Below are 17,318 nucleotides of genomic sequence, written 5' to 3'. Positions count from 1 at the left end.
GGTCCGGGAGGAGCCGAGGCGTGCGGTGGCCCCGTGGATGCGCCCACTGTGTCCCCGAACAGGCCGCGCGCGCCGCTAGTCCTCCCTGGATGGGTGGGGCGGCCGTGGTCCCCGCCGGGCCCTGCGGGACCTNTCCCCATCCCCAGGTGGGATGTGAAGGGCGCAAGGAGGCGTGCTGCGTGCTTAGCGGGAATGAAGTTTGCCAAATTACTATTATTTAATCACATTGTCTTTTCGGGTTTCCGCAGGAGTATGGCCCAAATGAGATAGTATAGCCTACTTTAGATGAATTTCTACAGAATGCTAGTTTCAGCACTTGTTGGGTACTTTTCAAGTAGAATGACTTTATTTCCCCAGATTCTGTTTCCTTGTGATCTTTGATGCAGATTGGATTGATTACTTTGTTGACTGCATCTCCGAACTTTCCCCCTAAATCATACTTTGACCTCCGGGGTTTCTCAAGAGACAGCCTTCCTAGCCACTTCTGTGTTCAGAGTACCTGGATTTAGTAGAGATAGTTTTAATTTGATTTTGAAAATGCTCAGAAGTCTTAAATTTACCGAGGGCCTTTTTTTTTTTCTTCCCTTTCACTCGCATCATGCTGCTGGATAGAAGCACATCTTTCTTTACTGGTTCCTGTAAGGAACAAGTGAAGTTCCTTCCTCCTGACAGTTCTACAACAGATTTCGAGGGATTCTTGTTTTTCTAGCATTGAATTAGAAGCAGCCTTCTGGAAATCAGCATTCATTAAAACATTTATATTTGCTTCTGCCCTCATATCCTTTTAGTACCTTCTGGAATCATTCATTTGAATGATTGGACACGTCAGTCTCATGTAAATTTTAAGTCCTGTTTCATCAGGCCTATAACAAGGATTACGTGTGGAACATAAAGGGGCAGAGTGATTTAAATAGCAGCAGTGTCTTGTGTAAAAAAAATCTCAAAAGTAGAATGATATCACAAATTATTCTCTTTTGCTAGAGTGTGATTATGTTTATAATTTTCTTTATTTAAAAAAAAGTTTTAATGTTTGTTTATTTTCGGGGGGCGGGGGAGAGAAAGAGTGAGCAAACAGGACAGGCAGAGAGAGAGGGAGACACAGAATCCCAAACAGGTTCCAGACTCTGAGCTGTCAGCACAGAGCCTGACGTGGGGCTCGAACTCATACGGCATGAGATCATGACCTTAGTCGAAGTTGGTTGCTTAACCGACTGAGATACCCAGGAGCCCCTGTTTATTATTATTTTAGAACACAGCTGCTTGTATAGTGGGGAATGCTTAGGTAGGCTGTTAAGTAATTCCTCCCTCAAAATGCTTGTGGGTAGGAACCGGTAAATTAAGAGCATTTTAGGTTCTTTGGTGGAAGAACAATAAATACGGATAATTTGGGATGCAAACTAGCTCCGCTTTAGTAAACCTCTGGTGGAAGTGAAATGTGTGGTTCCCTTCCATTTGTATATGTGGATTTAAGTCACTTCCTGCTTGATGGATATTCCTTGTTTTTTGAGACGATAAGGATTCGGAGAGGAAGAGCTGTGTGGATGGCCATGTTTACATTTTGAACCAGGTTGTATTTAGCTTAAGGAATACCTGAACTGCATTTTTTAAAAATGGGTAATTTAGTTTCAGCTTTGAAATGACTGTGTGTCTGGGTGAAGTAGGTAATTGTGAGTCCTGTTACAGAATTAAAAATAATTTAAAGACTTCATTTGTCCTCCACAGAGTACAGAGAACCTTTATCCTTAGGGGTTTCTTAGTTGTTCAGAAGATTATACATCCTTTGGGAACAAATTGAAAATTCCAAAATACATAATTTTTCATTTTTCTATTAACTACATAACCTTCAGTTTATCTTCTTAGGTAGTTTTAAGTATCAGAAGACTCATTTGGAAATTTCAGTTAGAGATTCAAAGAATCTTGTTTACATGAATTGTTGTATGGAGGATATTTTTGAGATGATGGTTACATCTGTCAGTTTAGTCCTAATTCATGTGATTGATGCTCTGGAGGGAGTAGAGTTGGGGGCATAGATTTGTTTGAACAAAAGTCATTCCAAAGACATGCATTGGATTTGAAGGTATCCTGAATTGCATAGTTTGGGATCTTTGGGAATACAGGTATTTTTGTTTTTGCACTTGTGGGGGAAATTTTATGAAGGTCTTTGTCCAGGCACACAGTAGCAAAAGATACGAAAACCACTAGGTTAAGAATCTTTTCAGAAGGGTTTTGAAAACTCCAGCTTGTAGAATTCATGCAGTAACGTAGTCATTAAAAGATCCCTTGGGGTGCCTGGGTGGTTCAGTCGGTTAAGCATCTGTTTTTGGCTTGGGTCNCCTGAAATCACGTGAAGAAAATGTCCAAAGGAGTTAAAGCATAAGTTTTATACTCTGCTGTTAAATTGGATCTTGTTATAGGCAAGTAATTTTATTTGCAATGACAGTCCATATCTTGATCTTTATTACTTAGATGCATTGGGGATATATCACAGCAAAATTTGGTATTTGCCTAATATCCATAAGTAATCAGAAATTAGTATCTTCTAATTGTACATTTGTATTTTTAGCATTTATATGTGTTAGGGTTTATTAGCAAAGGCAAATGCTTTTTGGTGAGTTCTGTATTTTTTAAAATTTTTTATTAAAAATTTTTTTTTTGTGAATTCTGTATTTTTTTAAGCTAAGGCTATCCACCCCGTCCCCCCTTTCATTTAATAAATATTGATTGAATACTTAAGTATGTGTTAGTACCAGGAATATAGCAGTGAGTACAGCAAAAAATTTTTGCTGTCATGGTGTTTACATTTTAATATTTAATTATTTTTCTTCGGTTCTTATTTTAGTTATAATTTTTTATTTGGTCAGGTTGGTGAATCTTATAAAAATCTAGAACGTTGAAAAAAATAATCTTTTGGGGTACCCAGGTGGCTCAGTCGGTTCAGCAGCCAACTTTAGCTCAGGTCATGATCTCATGGTTCATGGGTTCGAGCCCCACGTCAGGTTCTGTGCTGACAGATCAGAGCTTGGAGCCTGCTTTGGATTCTGTGTCTCTCATTCTCTCTGCCCTCCCTGACTCATGTTCTGTCTCTCTCTGTCTCTCAAAAATAAATAAACAAAAAATAAAAAAATAAAAAAAACCCCAAAACAAAAACCATCTTTTTAAGAAGTGAAGAACTTTAACAGGGAAATAAACCAGCATAGTAAAAGCTAGAAATACAGAACTCCATTGATCACTGGTGATATTGAGTAACACTGTCTCACATACGAAGATACTATTCCTGATCCACCAGAGGAAAGGCAGATAGCTGGGCATCTCTGTCCCCTAGATGACCAGTGACAGCAGCTAAAATAGCTTTCCTATAAACTTGGTGCCTTTGGCTTCTTATTTTGAGTGGTATGTCACCCTTATTTTGATTTTTTAGTACATTCTTTTTTTTTTTTATGTTTTATTTTTGAGACAGAGAGACATAGAGCTTGAGGCGGGGAGGGGCAGAGAGAGAGGGAGACACAGAATCTGAAAGAGGCTCCAGGCTCTGAGCTGTCAGCACAGAGCCCGACACAGGGCTCGAACCCACAAACTGTGAGATCATGACCTGAGCCAAAGTCGGATGCTTAACCGACTGAGCCACCCAGGAGCTCCAATTTTTTAGTACATTCTGACTTTGAAGTTATGTATTAAGTGGCCCTAAATGTTATAGCCAAGTTTTTAAGTGGATGAGATCTTTCTTCCCTTCTTGCATTTATAACTGTTTGGCTCACCATACCATGAAAAGCTTGGTCTTACTGGGTTACCCATGTGTTTTTAGTTTGGTGACCCTGATGAAACCACCTGCAAGTGGTAGGAATATGCATATGACACAAAAGGAGATCAGATTGATCATATTTATCGTGGCCTTGACCAAGGCTGCTCTTGCCTATATGATGCCTTTAGGTACAAAAGAACAAAGATGCCTGTTGGGGCAGAAGAATGAGAAACATCCTCCCTCAGGAATGGACACAGCCCCTCAGTGCAGAGCCTGGTATAGAGCCCATGCCAAAGTGCTTGGCCACAGGAGCACGGCTGGCCTTGAGCTTCCAGCTGGCCTTTTGTCCAGTGCAGAAATTGAACTACTGTGTATGGCGATCTTGGCCATGAAGTTTTTTTTTTTTTTTTTCCTTTTTTTTTTTTTTTAATAGTTTATTGTCAAATTAGTTTCCACATAACACTCAGTGCTCATCCCCACAAGTGTCCTCCTCCATGCTTAGCCATGAAGTTTGATAATCATTTGGTGTTCCTGTATTCTGAGGCCATTTCTTCTATTTCCAGATTGAAGTAGGGCTTTGAGATGTGTTTGGGCACAAATGGGAACAAACTGAAGCATGTGAGTCCATGTCTGGTGTCCCACTGAATTCTGTGACCAGGGCAGGGCGTGCACAGAAGATTAAAAATACTTCATCCTGAGAGGAGGGAACACAGACCTGTACATAAATACTTCAGTGTGGGAAATGCCATATTGGTGGCATTATGAAGTCCTGTGCTATGTGGATCTTAGACTGCCATGTAGTTGTTTTGGCCCAAGGGAGTCAGGGAAACCTACAGAGAGGAGCTAACATAGGAAGAGGGTTTTTAGAATGAAGAGTTTTGGTAAATAGTTGTGAGTGAGGGGAAAGATTGTTTCAACAAAAAAGAATAACTTGAAGAGAGGCACTGAAAAATTGAAAATTGAAGATATCTATCACAGTAATATCAGATCATTTAAATGATACTAATATAAACATTTTCAGCTCTTTAAATCTGATTCTAGTTATTAGCACATAGTGAATTTACTGTAAATTGGTACATGTAGTATACCCTACTTAGGTTTTTGTTTTATTAACTTAATTTGATTATCATTTGATGATGGGGGCAGCTTTGTTGATGTGTTTTATTAAAGTGAGAGGTCCTAACTATTTTAATTTTATTTTAGATTATAGCATTTGATGAACTGAAGACTGATTACAAGAATCCCATAGACCAGTGTAATACCCTGAATCCTGTAAGTTATAATATAGGATTTTTCTGTAGATTTTTAAACTGTTTTTGCTTTTAACTTGATACAATTTAAAAATGGCCAATAGTCTCAGTAGCATGATATAGTTGTACTTTTTTTGAAGTAGGCAGAATTTACAAAAATATTCTTTTTCCTGCTTGACTGTTCTGACTATTATTAATCTGCTGGTGATCTTGTCAGCTGTCATACTAACATTCTTCCAATCTGCTTTTTACATTGTCGGCCAAAGACAGTTGAAAAGGTCAAAAAGATTAAAAGAGTCAAAATTGCATTAAAGGTGTGTACTGCTTTTTAGTTTAATGTTTTAATGCTACATTCATTTCATGGGGAGGGTCAGGGCATTTGTATCTGTACAATGTTCTGTTTGGTGTGCTTGTTTATATGCCTTTTGAGGTTTATGATTTCATGAAGTTTCTTATTTTATGCAAATGTTTGCTTGCTGGCCCAGTCACGTAGGGAAAGCTGTTAAATGCTTATGCATTTCTAAAATGTTATAGCCATAGGCACTTCTATATTACATTATTTGGTTCAGTATTTGAAAGTTGGTTAATATACAGTGACTTTAATAGACGGTAAGATTATTCTTCTGTTGTGAGGTAGTCCGGAAGTGGAGTCTTCAGGACCATGTCGACTCTTATTTTTGGTTATGTCTATTCTGGAATGAATTTATTCAGAACCTTTTAGGTGGATAACTGTCCTTAGGCTCTGGAATCTTGCAGTAATGCTGACCTTTGGACTCATGCTGCCAGAATTTCATGGATAATAATTTATGTACAAATGTCTACATAGTTATTTCTGATGTATATCCACTCTAAATTTCTAAAACAGACTTGTCTTACACTAAGTTCTGAGCTCTGATGGATTTAGTTATAACACAGCTCAGCTCTATTGTGCTTAGAGGTTTTTATATATATTTTTGACTTCAGTTAGTTTACTCCTTTAGGAAGATTTCTCCTTTAGCCTGTAGGTTTGATTTTGCCTAATTGGTCAGAAACTGAGAGGTTGTTTGAAGATAGTGGGTACGTCTTCAAGAACTAGAATACAATAATTCATCTTTAAAAGTTACTTACTGAAGATGAAAACTTGTGTAGACTTGAGTTGTATAAAACTGTACGACACTAGCAAGCTAGAGAGATTTTGTTTGGGAAAGGATCTATAAAGTTCATTTGCTACTTTTTTGTTGTTTCCTAGATAAATAAGAGTGATGGAATAAATTTCTAGATTGTCTTTACAGAACTGCTACAGTAAGGCTATGTAGGGACAATTAAAAGTATTAGCTTACTGGCTGTTTCTGTGCTCTCAGAAAACAAAATAGGATTTGAATCTGCTTTCTCATTGGAAAGTAACAATGTTCATTGTAAAGTATCTTAACCTACAGTTGAAACCAATTGTTACCAAGAAATTAAGAAACCAAAATTTCTTTATTAATGACAGTTGTTTATTAATAATATTCTATCTTCTTTGGCTTTTCATTACTTCAAATAACCAAAAAATGACAAGGATGAGAATAGCTGAAATCAGATGAGGGCTTTCCTAGGTACCAGGCTCTGTGCTAAGCATTTTTACTTGGGACTTTTCAATCAGTGCTCATGACAGTTCTAAAGGGTAGATATATTGTTATTCTCATGAATAGGAGGATAGGATGAGGCTTAGCCAGGTTGAAGCACTTTACCAACAAGGTCCAACAGCTAAGGCAGAACCAGAATTTGAACCCAGACCTCCAGATTTTTAAGCTCAAGCTTTGGTGTTTCCCTAACTTAATGTAAATTTAAGAGGAACGAATTTCATTTTTACATATAACGTGTGATTTCTGACTCTTCTTCATGGAAGGAAATTCTCACTTTAAAAAGATATGTGTTGGGACATCCCGATGGTGGCAGAGATTGGAAGGGAGCTATTGTACCAGCACAAGGTGCAGTCTAGACAGGGTGCCGGCAATTGGCTTCCTAGCAGCGCATCTGACAGTTTTCCCTATTTCAAATTTGTTTTGACAATTCTGCCAAAGTATGGGGGAAGACAAATATTTTTAAAAATGTGAACCTTAAGTAGAGAATATTATGATTTGGATGTTAAGTATTATCACTTTTCAGCCATATTTGTGTGAGGAATTTTTTCTGGATATAGCTTTTGTGTAAACATTGGTTCCTAAACGGAATAATTTTTGTGTCACTTACTGGGAAATTTCACCATTAAAGAATGATTGGAGTGGACTGGTTTTGATAAGAGATGTATAATAAAAGTTTCTGCACTTTTTTGAGATGAAGGGAGTGTGGCATTGTTTCATTTTAGAACTGGAAGAATTGCAGATTGTCTTTATTATCCCTCTTACCAAAGTATTTTGTTTAAGAGCAGTAGAGGTCATGCTTTCTAAATAATTTTCTCCCCGTATCTCAGTCTGGAAGTGTAGGATGAAAACTTGGATGATGATTTGTATTGTTAGATAGCGCTTGGCTTTAAAGGGCTATAATACTTACACGGTAAAGAAAAATCCTGTAGCTTACACTGGCATTATAAACTGCTCCAGTGCGACTCCTGATACAGCGTATCTTTTTCTTGGTCTGTCCTTGTTGTAGTCTTCCTGTTTCAAAGATTTTCAAAGATTTCCTGTGGATGTTTTCTTGTTTTCTTGCAGATGTTTAATTTTGATCTTAATTAAATGGTGGCTTAATGGTTCGTGTTATTTACAAGTTTATATACATAAGCAGAGTTTATTATATTGCTTGAGTGTATAGAAAATCTGGTTAGTGGTATAGATTAGTTGATTTTACTGGGATTTCATTTAAAATAGTATTCATTAAAAAACTTTGCTTTTCAGCTTTGAAATGGAAAAGGTGATTTGGGAGTAGTAGAAAGTAGGCTTGAATAGTACAATTGCATTAGTATAATTGCATTGTTTCTACAGCGATGGTTTCCCTTCAGTAAAGATCTGATGATGTTGAGGGTTCATATACTTTCACTTGACATGATATGGACGTTTGAGAAACCGGCTTTGCATCTGTGGCTCATAGGAAGTCCTTGGCTGAAACTTGAAAAGTTTGGGACTTTTATTTAAGAGTCATTAGGCTGAAATCTTTAGGATGAGAAAGATACTTAAAGCATGAACTCTTGGTCATTTTATAAAAAGTATTTCACTTGAATTAATTTTTCTCACCTACAATCAAACAAAATTTGTTTTTGAATTCTGAGCTGCTGGTCTGCTGTGCATGTAGTAGTTTATTAGAAAGCAGGCTTAAAGAAACAGGAAGGCCATGTAAGAATCAGAGCTCAGGGGGTGCCTGGGTGGCTTAGTGGGTTAAGCGACCGACTTTCGCTTAGGTCATGATCTTGCGGTTCGTGGGTTCGAGCCCCGCGTCGGGCTCTGTGCTGACTGCCAGCTCAGAGCCTGGAGCCTGTTTCAGAGTCTGTGTCTCCCTCTCTCTCTGACTCTCCCCTGCTCACGCTGTCTCTCTCTCTCTCTCCTAGAGATAAATAAAAACCATTAAAAAAAAAATTAAAAAAAAAAATCAGAGCTCAGGAACTAGGGAAATTCCAATTTTATGGTTCAGAACTCAGTCTTTTCCCTCCTACATTGCAGAATGCACATTGTTTGCATCTGTGTATATTAGTGTTCTTTCCCCTCTGACTGTGCTGAGATTATTGGCTTTTGGCTTTCCATTGAAAAATGACTTTTGTAGTAATGTGATGTGGTTTGCTAAATATTGTATATGTAGCATTCCTGGTTTCTGTTAAAAGCTCTAAAACATTAGTGTGTAAAATATTCTAAAGGGGAGTTTTGTTTTTGTGGATTTTTTTATATCGTGTTGCATGTGATCAGATACCTCATTTTTATATTTTTATCATTGTTGAATGGTGGAAAGAAGTATTCCAAGTAAATAGCAAATAGCTGAACAGTCTGTGTGATAACTTTGTATAATTTAACCTGTTACTCTAAGAATTTGAGTATTAACTTTTAAGTTCTATTTATTTTCTTAGTGCAAATCATATCATTTGGTCAATTTGCTTGTAATTCTGCTTTCAGTACAAAGTTAAAATATGGAAACAAAACTCAGTAGCATCTTTCATCCCTGATAAGAAAACAATGATTTTGCATTATGGGAACTTGGTTGCCACCTGCTTTCCAAGAGCATTTGACTTAATGCCAAGGCATTTTGATAACTGCCTTGTATTTTTCTTCCAGCTTGTACTTCCAGAGTACCTCATCCATGCTTTCTTCTGTGTCATGTTTCTTTGTGCAGCAGAATGGCTTACACTGGGTCTCAATATGCCCCTCTTGGCATATCATATTTGGAGGTAATATTTAGATATATTTCTTCTACTTTTCCTCATTATATCTTAATTATACCATGGTTAATATGGTTATCTTACATGCTAGTTAACCTAAATGAAAACTGAAAATTAGTTGGCATTTACTTTAAGATTATTTTTGATAAAGAGACAGTGCAAGTGGAGGAGGGGCAGAGAGAGAGAGAGAGGGAGACATAGAATCTGAAGCAGGCTCCAGGCTTCGAGCTGTCAGCACAGAGCCTGACATGGGGCTTGAACTCATGAACTGCGAGATCATGACCTGAGCAGTCAGGTTCAGGCCTTCATGACTGAAGCCAAGTGCTCAGCTGACTGAGCCACACAGGTGCCCCAGTTGGCATTGGCACCCCAGTTGGCATTTATTTTAAAACTCAAATAGATGAACAAATCACTGTTTAAATACCTTTTATGGTGCTTACTTTGAAAGCGTTTTTCAAAAAGTGAGGTTTAATTTACATACAGTTACATGTGCAAGTCTGAAGCCCCATCCCTGTCTGTTACCCCCACACCTCCCAAGGAGGGCAGTGACCTCTGTCAACGTGAATTCATTTTGCCCATCTTTGAATTTCATATAAATCAGAATGTACAGTGTGTTTAACTTCTTTCTCCATTTTAACTTTATGATTTCAAATCTGGTTGAAAATAATCATATTTTATACCTTTCAAGTTATATGTCAGATCTGCATAATAGAGTTAGTTAGAGGTTTTTGTTTTTTTTTTAAACAGGTATGTTAAAATCTCATTGCTCTTGATTTTAGGAGATAGGTTGAAGAAGTGTTTAGGAGTAAAATGATATCACATCTATGACTGAGTTTGAAATGGTTCTTTTTAAGAAAAACATGCAGGGGCGCCTGAGTGGCTTAGTCGGTTGAGCGTCCGACTTTCGCTTAGGTCGTGATCTTGCGGTTCGTGGGTTCGAGCCCCGCGTCGGGCTCTGTGCTGACTGCCAGCTCAGAGCCTGGAGCCTGTTTCAGTCTGTGACTCCCTCTCTCCCTGACCCTCCCCTGCTCACGCTGTCTCTCTCTCTCCTAGAAATAAATAAAACATTAAAAAAAATTAAAAGAAAAAAAGAAAAACATGCATATTTGTAGCTAGAACAAAAAAGAGAAGGGTAAAGCTGTGTGGTTAATGTGAATATCTTGGTGAAGTGTTCTTACACCTTTTCTGTAAGTCTAAAATTATGTGTTTTTTTGGAAAAATTTTTTAGTGTTTTATTTATTTCTGAGAGAGAAAGACCGCGTGAGCAGGGGGAGCGTCAGAGAGAGAGGGAGATACAGAATCTGAAGCAGGCTCCAGGCTCAGAGCTAGCTGTCAGCACAGAGTCCGACATGGGGCTTGAACCCACGAACTGTGAGATCATGACCTGAGCTGAAGTCGGACGCTTAACCGACTGAGCCACCCAGGTGCCCCATAAGATTATGTTAAAAGTTAAGAGAAAAACAATCTTTTTTATAGTTACTATTCTTTTCCTTGTATTTGTGAAAGTATAGGAGAGACCAGATATGGCCTAAGTAACTGTCTTGTTCTCATTCAGGGGCTTATGTATTTATTTTTATAGTTTATTTATTTTGAGAGAGCGTGCGCATGTGCATGCACACGAGCAGGAAAGGGGCAGAGAGAGAGGGAGAGAGAGAATCCCAAGCAGGTTCCAGTGCAGAGCCTGACACAGGGCTCGATCCCATGAACCATGAGATCATGACCTGAGCCAAAATCAAGAGTTGGATACTTAACTGCCTGAGTCATCCAGGCACCCCTATGGGCTCTTGTTTTAAAATTAAGATGATAAGAGGAAAGAACTCCACTCTAGAACTTAAGGCACTCTCCCCTGTGCTTTTGAGACTGCCTCTCATTGTAACAAATGTTATTTGAGAAGAGAAACCCTCCGTCCCATCCCTTTTGCAGTGGCTAACAGACTGTGTTTATTGCAGGTACATGAGTAGGCCAGTGATGAGTGGACCAGGACTCTATGACCCTACAACCATCATGAATGCAGACATTTTAGCGTATTGTCAGAAAGAAGGCTGGTGCAAATTGGCTTTTTATCTTCTAGCATTTTTTTACTACCTATATGGGTGAGTTTAAAAAATAAAAATTATTATATGATCTCACTTGCTGTCTAAAAAGTTTGTAGGCATTATGGCCGTTACACCTTAAAATCCACTAGAAGAATAACTCAGCGTCTTGAACAGTGGTAACTGCTAATGGCCCAGTGCACACCAGCAGATGTGCACACATTGAATATGAACAAACTGGTACTTGTGTGTGCTGGTGTGTGCAGTCAGAGCCAGAAAGTTTGGTCAGGGGTGCTGCTTCCTAAGTTTTCAGACACAGTGATCCTCATCGTGTGTGCAAAGTGATGGTGTTGAAAGGATTGTAAAAATTGTGAGTTCACCAGAAAGTTTTTGCTTGGCCTCACGACCATCTTTCTTGCCGTGGTATTTTACTTTTTTATCATTCTTTACAAACTGTGTGCTCTGCCCTTTATTTTCTGGCTTGCTTGGTCTGCATGGGATGAATGAAAGAAACAGGTCTCTCCTGTGTGATGATGTAGATTTCTCCCTTTCTAGCATGATGGGCTCCATCATTCCTCTAGGCCAGGGGTCCGCGACTTTGGCACTGTTGACATTTTGGCCTGGAGAAGTCTTTGTCGTGGGGGCTGTCCCGTGCGTCGTGGGATGTTTAGCAGCATCCCTGGCCTCCACCCAGTGGATGCCAGCAGCACCTCCTCTTCCGCAGTCACCACAACCAAGAATGGCTCCGGACAGTCGGCCCAGGGTGAGACCCACCACCCTGGTGTCCTGGCCACGGAATACAATGGCTGCTCATTAAAATGACGGAAGGGCACTCTCACGTGTGGGATTATCTTTCTTTAAGCTACACCAATATACTTCTCTCATCTTTTATTGACATACATTCAACCAGAGAGGACAGTTCTAACCGATTTTCAAAACAGGAAGAAAATTGACTGTATAAGAAGGGATTGTAATCATTTAGCTGCTTTCTATTCCCTCTTCTGTCACTTGAGAGCTTGCTGAGTATTAAGTGGTAGGTTTAGATTCGTATTTCTCTGTACATCACATAAGTTTCTATTTTGGAAAACGATGAATGAAGTGCAGACTGAAATTTATGGAAGAGGTATGTTTATGTTTGTAGAGGTTATACTTTGAAAATGAGTATCCCTTCGTGCATCTATGACGTTCATTTATGAAACAGATAGTGAATAAGTTCTGAACGGTGAAATGCCATATGTCATTTTCATTTCCTGTTAATTTTCATTTTTTCAGTTTCTTTAACAAATGTCTGGAAGAGTGTGCCATATAGTAGGCACTTAAGACATATTTGTTGAAAGAAAGAAAAGAATGATTGAATAAATGAGAAAATCAGAGATGTGCACTTAGGGGCAGATGTTCACCAGGAGATGGTGGCACTATGTCATTTCATTTCTGCTTTAAATTGTTTATCGAATTTGCTCAACTCTTTGCTTTGTATTTCCATTTAGAGACCCATGCTTTGGAAGCATACCTTTCCCACCGTAGTCTAGTAGACTCAGCCTGAATCGAATGGTTGTTTTTTGTTTGTTTTTTTCCTCACTTGTGCCCTCTTCTTTTTTAACCCTGTTGCTGTTGCCTAGAGCCTTTCTCTAATGGGAAAGTTCCTTAATTGACCATTCCCATCTGTAAAATGGGGATAATAACGGTACCCAACTCCTAGGACTGCTTGGAGGATTCAGTGAGGTCATGTACATAAAAGACTAAATGGAGGGCCTGGCATGAAATGAGTCCTTGGGAGATGCTCGCTTCTATTATTAGACAACCCCAGAGTAGCGCACTGTTTGGATGGCTTCTCTAAGCTCTGATTCCCTATTAAGCTTTCAGCTGTGCTGTTCTCTTTGCTAAAATTGGAAAGAAAATAGACAACCACAGCACAAGCACTGAGCCAAGTCCTACCTTAGGCAAAAGTCCATAAATGCAAATTAAGATGGTCTCATGAACTGGTCATTGGTCTTTTCATTTTCTGCAGTGGTGTGACATCATAAACTAGTCTGCTATGTAGACTCAACTTTTTGGTGCTTTTATAATTAGGAACATTTGAATTAATAGGCTTTTTCTTCTTTTCAGCATGATCTATGTTTTGGTGAGCTCGTAGAACAACACCCGGAAGAACTGGTCCAGTAAGTGCATGCAAAAAGCCACCAAATGAAGGGATTCTCTCCAGCAAGATCCTGTTTCCAAGAGTAGCCTATGGAATCTGATCAGTTACTTTAAAAAAATGACTCCTTATTTTTTAAATGTTTCCACATTTTTTGCTTGTGGAAAGACTGTTTTCATATGTTATACTTGGATAAAGAATTTAAATGGAATTACGTATAAATTAATATAAAATGATTACCTCTGGTGTTGACAGGTTTGAACTTGCACTCCTTAAGGAACAGCCATAATCCCTTGAATGATTGCATTAATTATTGACTATCCTTAGTCCATTGGAAGCTTTCGTTTATAGGAACTTGTAGGGCTCATTTTGGTTTTGTTGAAGTGCCATCTAATTATAAATTAGCTGTAGATATCAGGTGCTTCTGATGAACTGAAAATATATATCTGACTTGTGGGAAACTTCATGGGTTTCCTCATTTATCATGTATGTGATTATATATGGACGCATTTACAAAATACGAAGAGTGGGATTTTCTCCCCTTCAACTTGAATATTATCCCTGTATATTGCATGAGTGAGAGATTTCCCATTATTTCCATCAGAGTAATATACTTGCTTTAATTCTTAAGCATAAGTGAACATGATATAAAAATATATGCTGAATTACTTGTGAAGAATGCATTTAAAGCTATTTTAAATGTGTTTTAATTTGTAAGACATTACTTATTAAGAAATTGGTTATTATGCTTAATGCTCTAATCTGGTGGTAAAGGTATTCTTAAGAATTTGCAAGTACTTTAGATTTTCAAAACTGAATGAGAGAGAACATTGTATAACCGTCCTGCTGTTCCTTTAGTGCAATACAATAAAACTCTGAAATTAACTTATTTTCAGTGCATTGTTTTAAAGATTACAAATAGCTGTTTCTTACACTTGCTTAATCCACAATAAAGACATATTACTGTCAGTTTTTAAAAAAATATATAGTAGAGTATTACATTGCGTGTGTGTGTGCGTGTTTTTTGTTTTTTTTTCTTAAATATCGTGCCTGGATCTAAAATGAATGTGTTTAAATGGCTATGCACGTTACCCTGTGTTGTCACTTGACAAGATTCATAAACGTTGATGGCACAGCATCATCATTTTTCTTAACCAATTTAAAAAATTATTGTGGCACTTAAAATATTACCATTATTTTTTCCTTTTTGAAACAACAGGTTTTAAGGAAACGTGACTTGTTAAATTCATTTTTGCTGCTTCTTGTAAGGCAGGTAAATTATGGCTTGCATGTTTTTATAAGAATTCTTGTGCTTTTATTTGGAATGAGGTAGTTCAGGCAATTGAGGATAGTGCAAGTGGTTCAGAAGTTTCTTAAATAAAAGACCAAAGAAAGAAAACCAGTATCTAGAAATTCCACATCATAATCAAGGGACTTTATGGATGAGTTTGTGGAATTTGTACTCTACGAGCGCCTTGAATCAGATGCTGTCTAATCCACTGCTAGTGAAAAATGCTTCCCCACCTTTGAGAGTAGCCGTTAACATTTTGGGATTGCGTAGTGGGGTGAGTATGCGGAAGAGGAGATGTCGAACCAGAAGAGTGAGGAGAGTCAGACCAGTTCATAATGAGACAAGCTTTAAAGACTTTGTGTTTTATGGCCTGAGGGACACCTCGAGGGAGGTGAACTATTGGTCAATTCATGCAGAAAATTACTTATTGGCCTGTTGCTAGGTACTGAAGATTCATACTCTTGAGTTTGAGCAGTTTCTAATCCAACTAATTATGTTAGCACCCACTCCTCATTTTTCTTTCCGGTTCATAAGTACTTTTGATCATGAGAGACCTTGCCGACTCCAGATAGGTTTCCTGGCGCTGTTATCGGAGCATTCCTGTCAAAGTCTTCTCACAAGCCCTTGCTGTCTCTTTGCAAGTGCTACTGGCAACTACTAAGAAGCCTCTTTTTAATAATGTATTCCTGATTATTCTCCACAGTTCTGCGGGTTTACTGGCTGCAGTTTGTGGAAGCCACCTTTTCATGCCTCAAAAGTTAGATTTGCAGTCCTTAGCTGATCGCTCAGAGGTGACTGATTGTCAGTGAGGTTTACCCTCTGAGTTGTAGGCTGTTGGTTCCTAGGTGTGGGAGCCATGAAAAGATGGAGTTCCCGGAAGCCCTCATGGTATCTACCCAGCTTTACCTTTTCCAGTGTTTTAGGAAAGTAAATTCCTTTCCTAAAGGAGAGAAACAAGAAACAAGATCCCCGCATTAGGCAATATCCCACTGGTTCTTGTCCTTGCTCAGAATCCAGTGTATTCCCCCCATTTATCTACGTCGGCAGCCTGCGCCGTCTGTCATTCCTGCAGGTCCAGCTGCAGGTGGTTAGCTTGGCGTCGTAACCCTTCCAGCTTTTACCAAACTGCTCCCTGTGCAGCGACCACTGTGTGCTTAGGTAATTTTTTTGCCTTGTTACAGTTCCTTTTGCTATTATGTGGTTTGATTGATCTTTTAAGAGTTTTCCAACTTTAAGAAGCCAGTAGTTGAATACCCCCATGCTGTGGTTTATATCTATACTGACAACTCTTTGTTGCTATGGGTACTACAGATTCTCTTGAGTTGAAAATCTTATATAATAAATGCAGTCTATTTAGCAGTTATTCTGTGGAGTAGTAATATTATACCATGGGGTATGTCCTTTTGGTACTAAGGAGGTATAGGTGTAGAAACTTAGTAATAATCATGTTTGATGATTTTCACAATTTTAACTGGTATTTCCTGCTCCTCGTCCCATGTTTGAGGAGAGTTGGGTCCCAGGCTTTGGACAAACTGCTAATTTTGTTTGAAGTTTGAGTTATTTTTCATGGGAAGAGGAAGTGATAGGAAATGACCATAATTTTGACATGTGACGAGTATTACAAAAGAATTTGAGAAGACTCGTAGATTACACCATTAACTGCCTGATTTAGCAGTCAAATTCAGATTCCCAGATAATGGCCTTTCACAAAGCAACAAAGTACATGGCAGTTTGCAGTATGTGTTTTGGTTTAAGCCTGTGTTCAGTATATTTAAGCCTGAAGACCACTCTTGCTAATAGCTCTCATAGAGCTCTTCTCTACTCTCCAAAATATTTTGAAAATAAGTCTGGTGTATGCATAGAAAGGAAATAAAAATGTAGATACACTCTAAAACTAGAAAAAATCTTTCCTTGCTACAACATTTTTTTTCTTCCAATTATATATTTATGAACAGTGCTCATGGACAATTATTGCCATGGTGCAAATAATGATTTCTGTGTATGTCTTACCACCCTGCCACGGGTATGAGCTTTCATTTTAGATGTGGCTGCGTCATAGCAGTGTGGTGTGTCTTCTCCCACCCCACCCCACCCCAGTTAAATAATATGTATTTAAAAGTATTTGTGTAGTTTACTTATTTATATATCATTCAACACTTCCAGATGTGCATCCCTCAGTAATCAGTTGTACAGTATAATTGTAAGTCAAATTTTGACACAAAAAAATATTTTAAAACAACTCTATTCAAAGGGGAAAGATAAAAATATTGATACCTGTCTAGCATTATTCATAAAAGGATGCGTATTCATCCTTTGGGGAAACTACTAATGTTAGTCTCAAAATATTTAAGCTCTTTTGCTCAAACCAATCACTGATCTGTGGTCAGAGCAGCAGCTAATGAGTCTCTGGTACCACTAGTATAGCTCAGGAGATGGCTCTGAACTGATACTTTAGAGTGATGCCAAGAGAGAAAAAAATGTGGCTGTGTCCCTGGATCTGTTGATTGGCTTTGTTAGAACAATTTCTCTTTAATTAAGAGTCCTGAAACT

At 38.3% G+C, this 17,318-nt stretch overlaps 1 protein-coding gene across 1 annotated transcript in view; it reads left to right on the top strand.

Annotated features, from left to right (window-relative positions):
• CNIH1 (cornichon family member 1) overlaps positions 1 to 14,362 on the top strand; it is a 14,735-nt gene extending 373 nt beyond the window's left edge. The window contains exons 2-5 of the mRNA XM_077769237.1: positions 4,943 to 5,011; positions 9,204 to 9,316; positions 11,257 to 11,400; positions 13,447 to 14,362. Coding sequence (XP_077625363.1) covers positions 4,943 to 5,011; positions 9,204 to 9,316; positions 11,257 to 11,400; positions 13,447 to 13,474 — 354 coding nt within the window. The 3' untranslated portion in view covers positions 13,475 to 14,362. The remainder of the gene's footprint in view (positions 1 to 4,942; positions 5,012 to 9,203; positions 9,317 to 11,256; positions 11,401 to 13,446) is intronic.
• Positions 14,363 to 17,318: the final 2,956 nt, after the last annotated feature.

This window comes from Crocuta crocuta, unplaced genomic scaffold (assembly GCF_008692635.1).
Source record: "Crocuta crocuta isolate KB4526 unplaced genomic scaffold, BGI_CrCroc_1.0 scaffold10, whole genome shotgun sequence".
NCBI classification, from domain to species: Eukaryota; Metazoa; Chordata; class Mammalia; order Carnivora; family Hyaenidae; genus Crocuta; species Crocuta crocuta.
The sequence above is the reverse complement of the archived record's forward strand: the minus strand, read 5'-3'. Positions and strand labels throughout refer to the sequence as shown.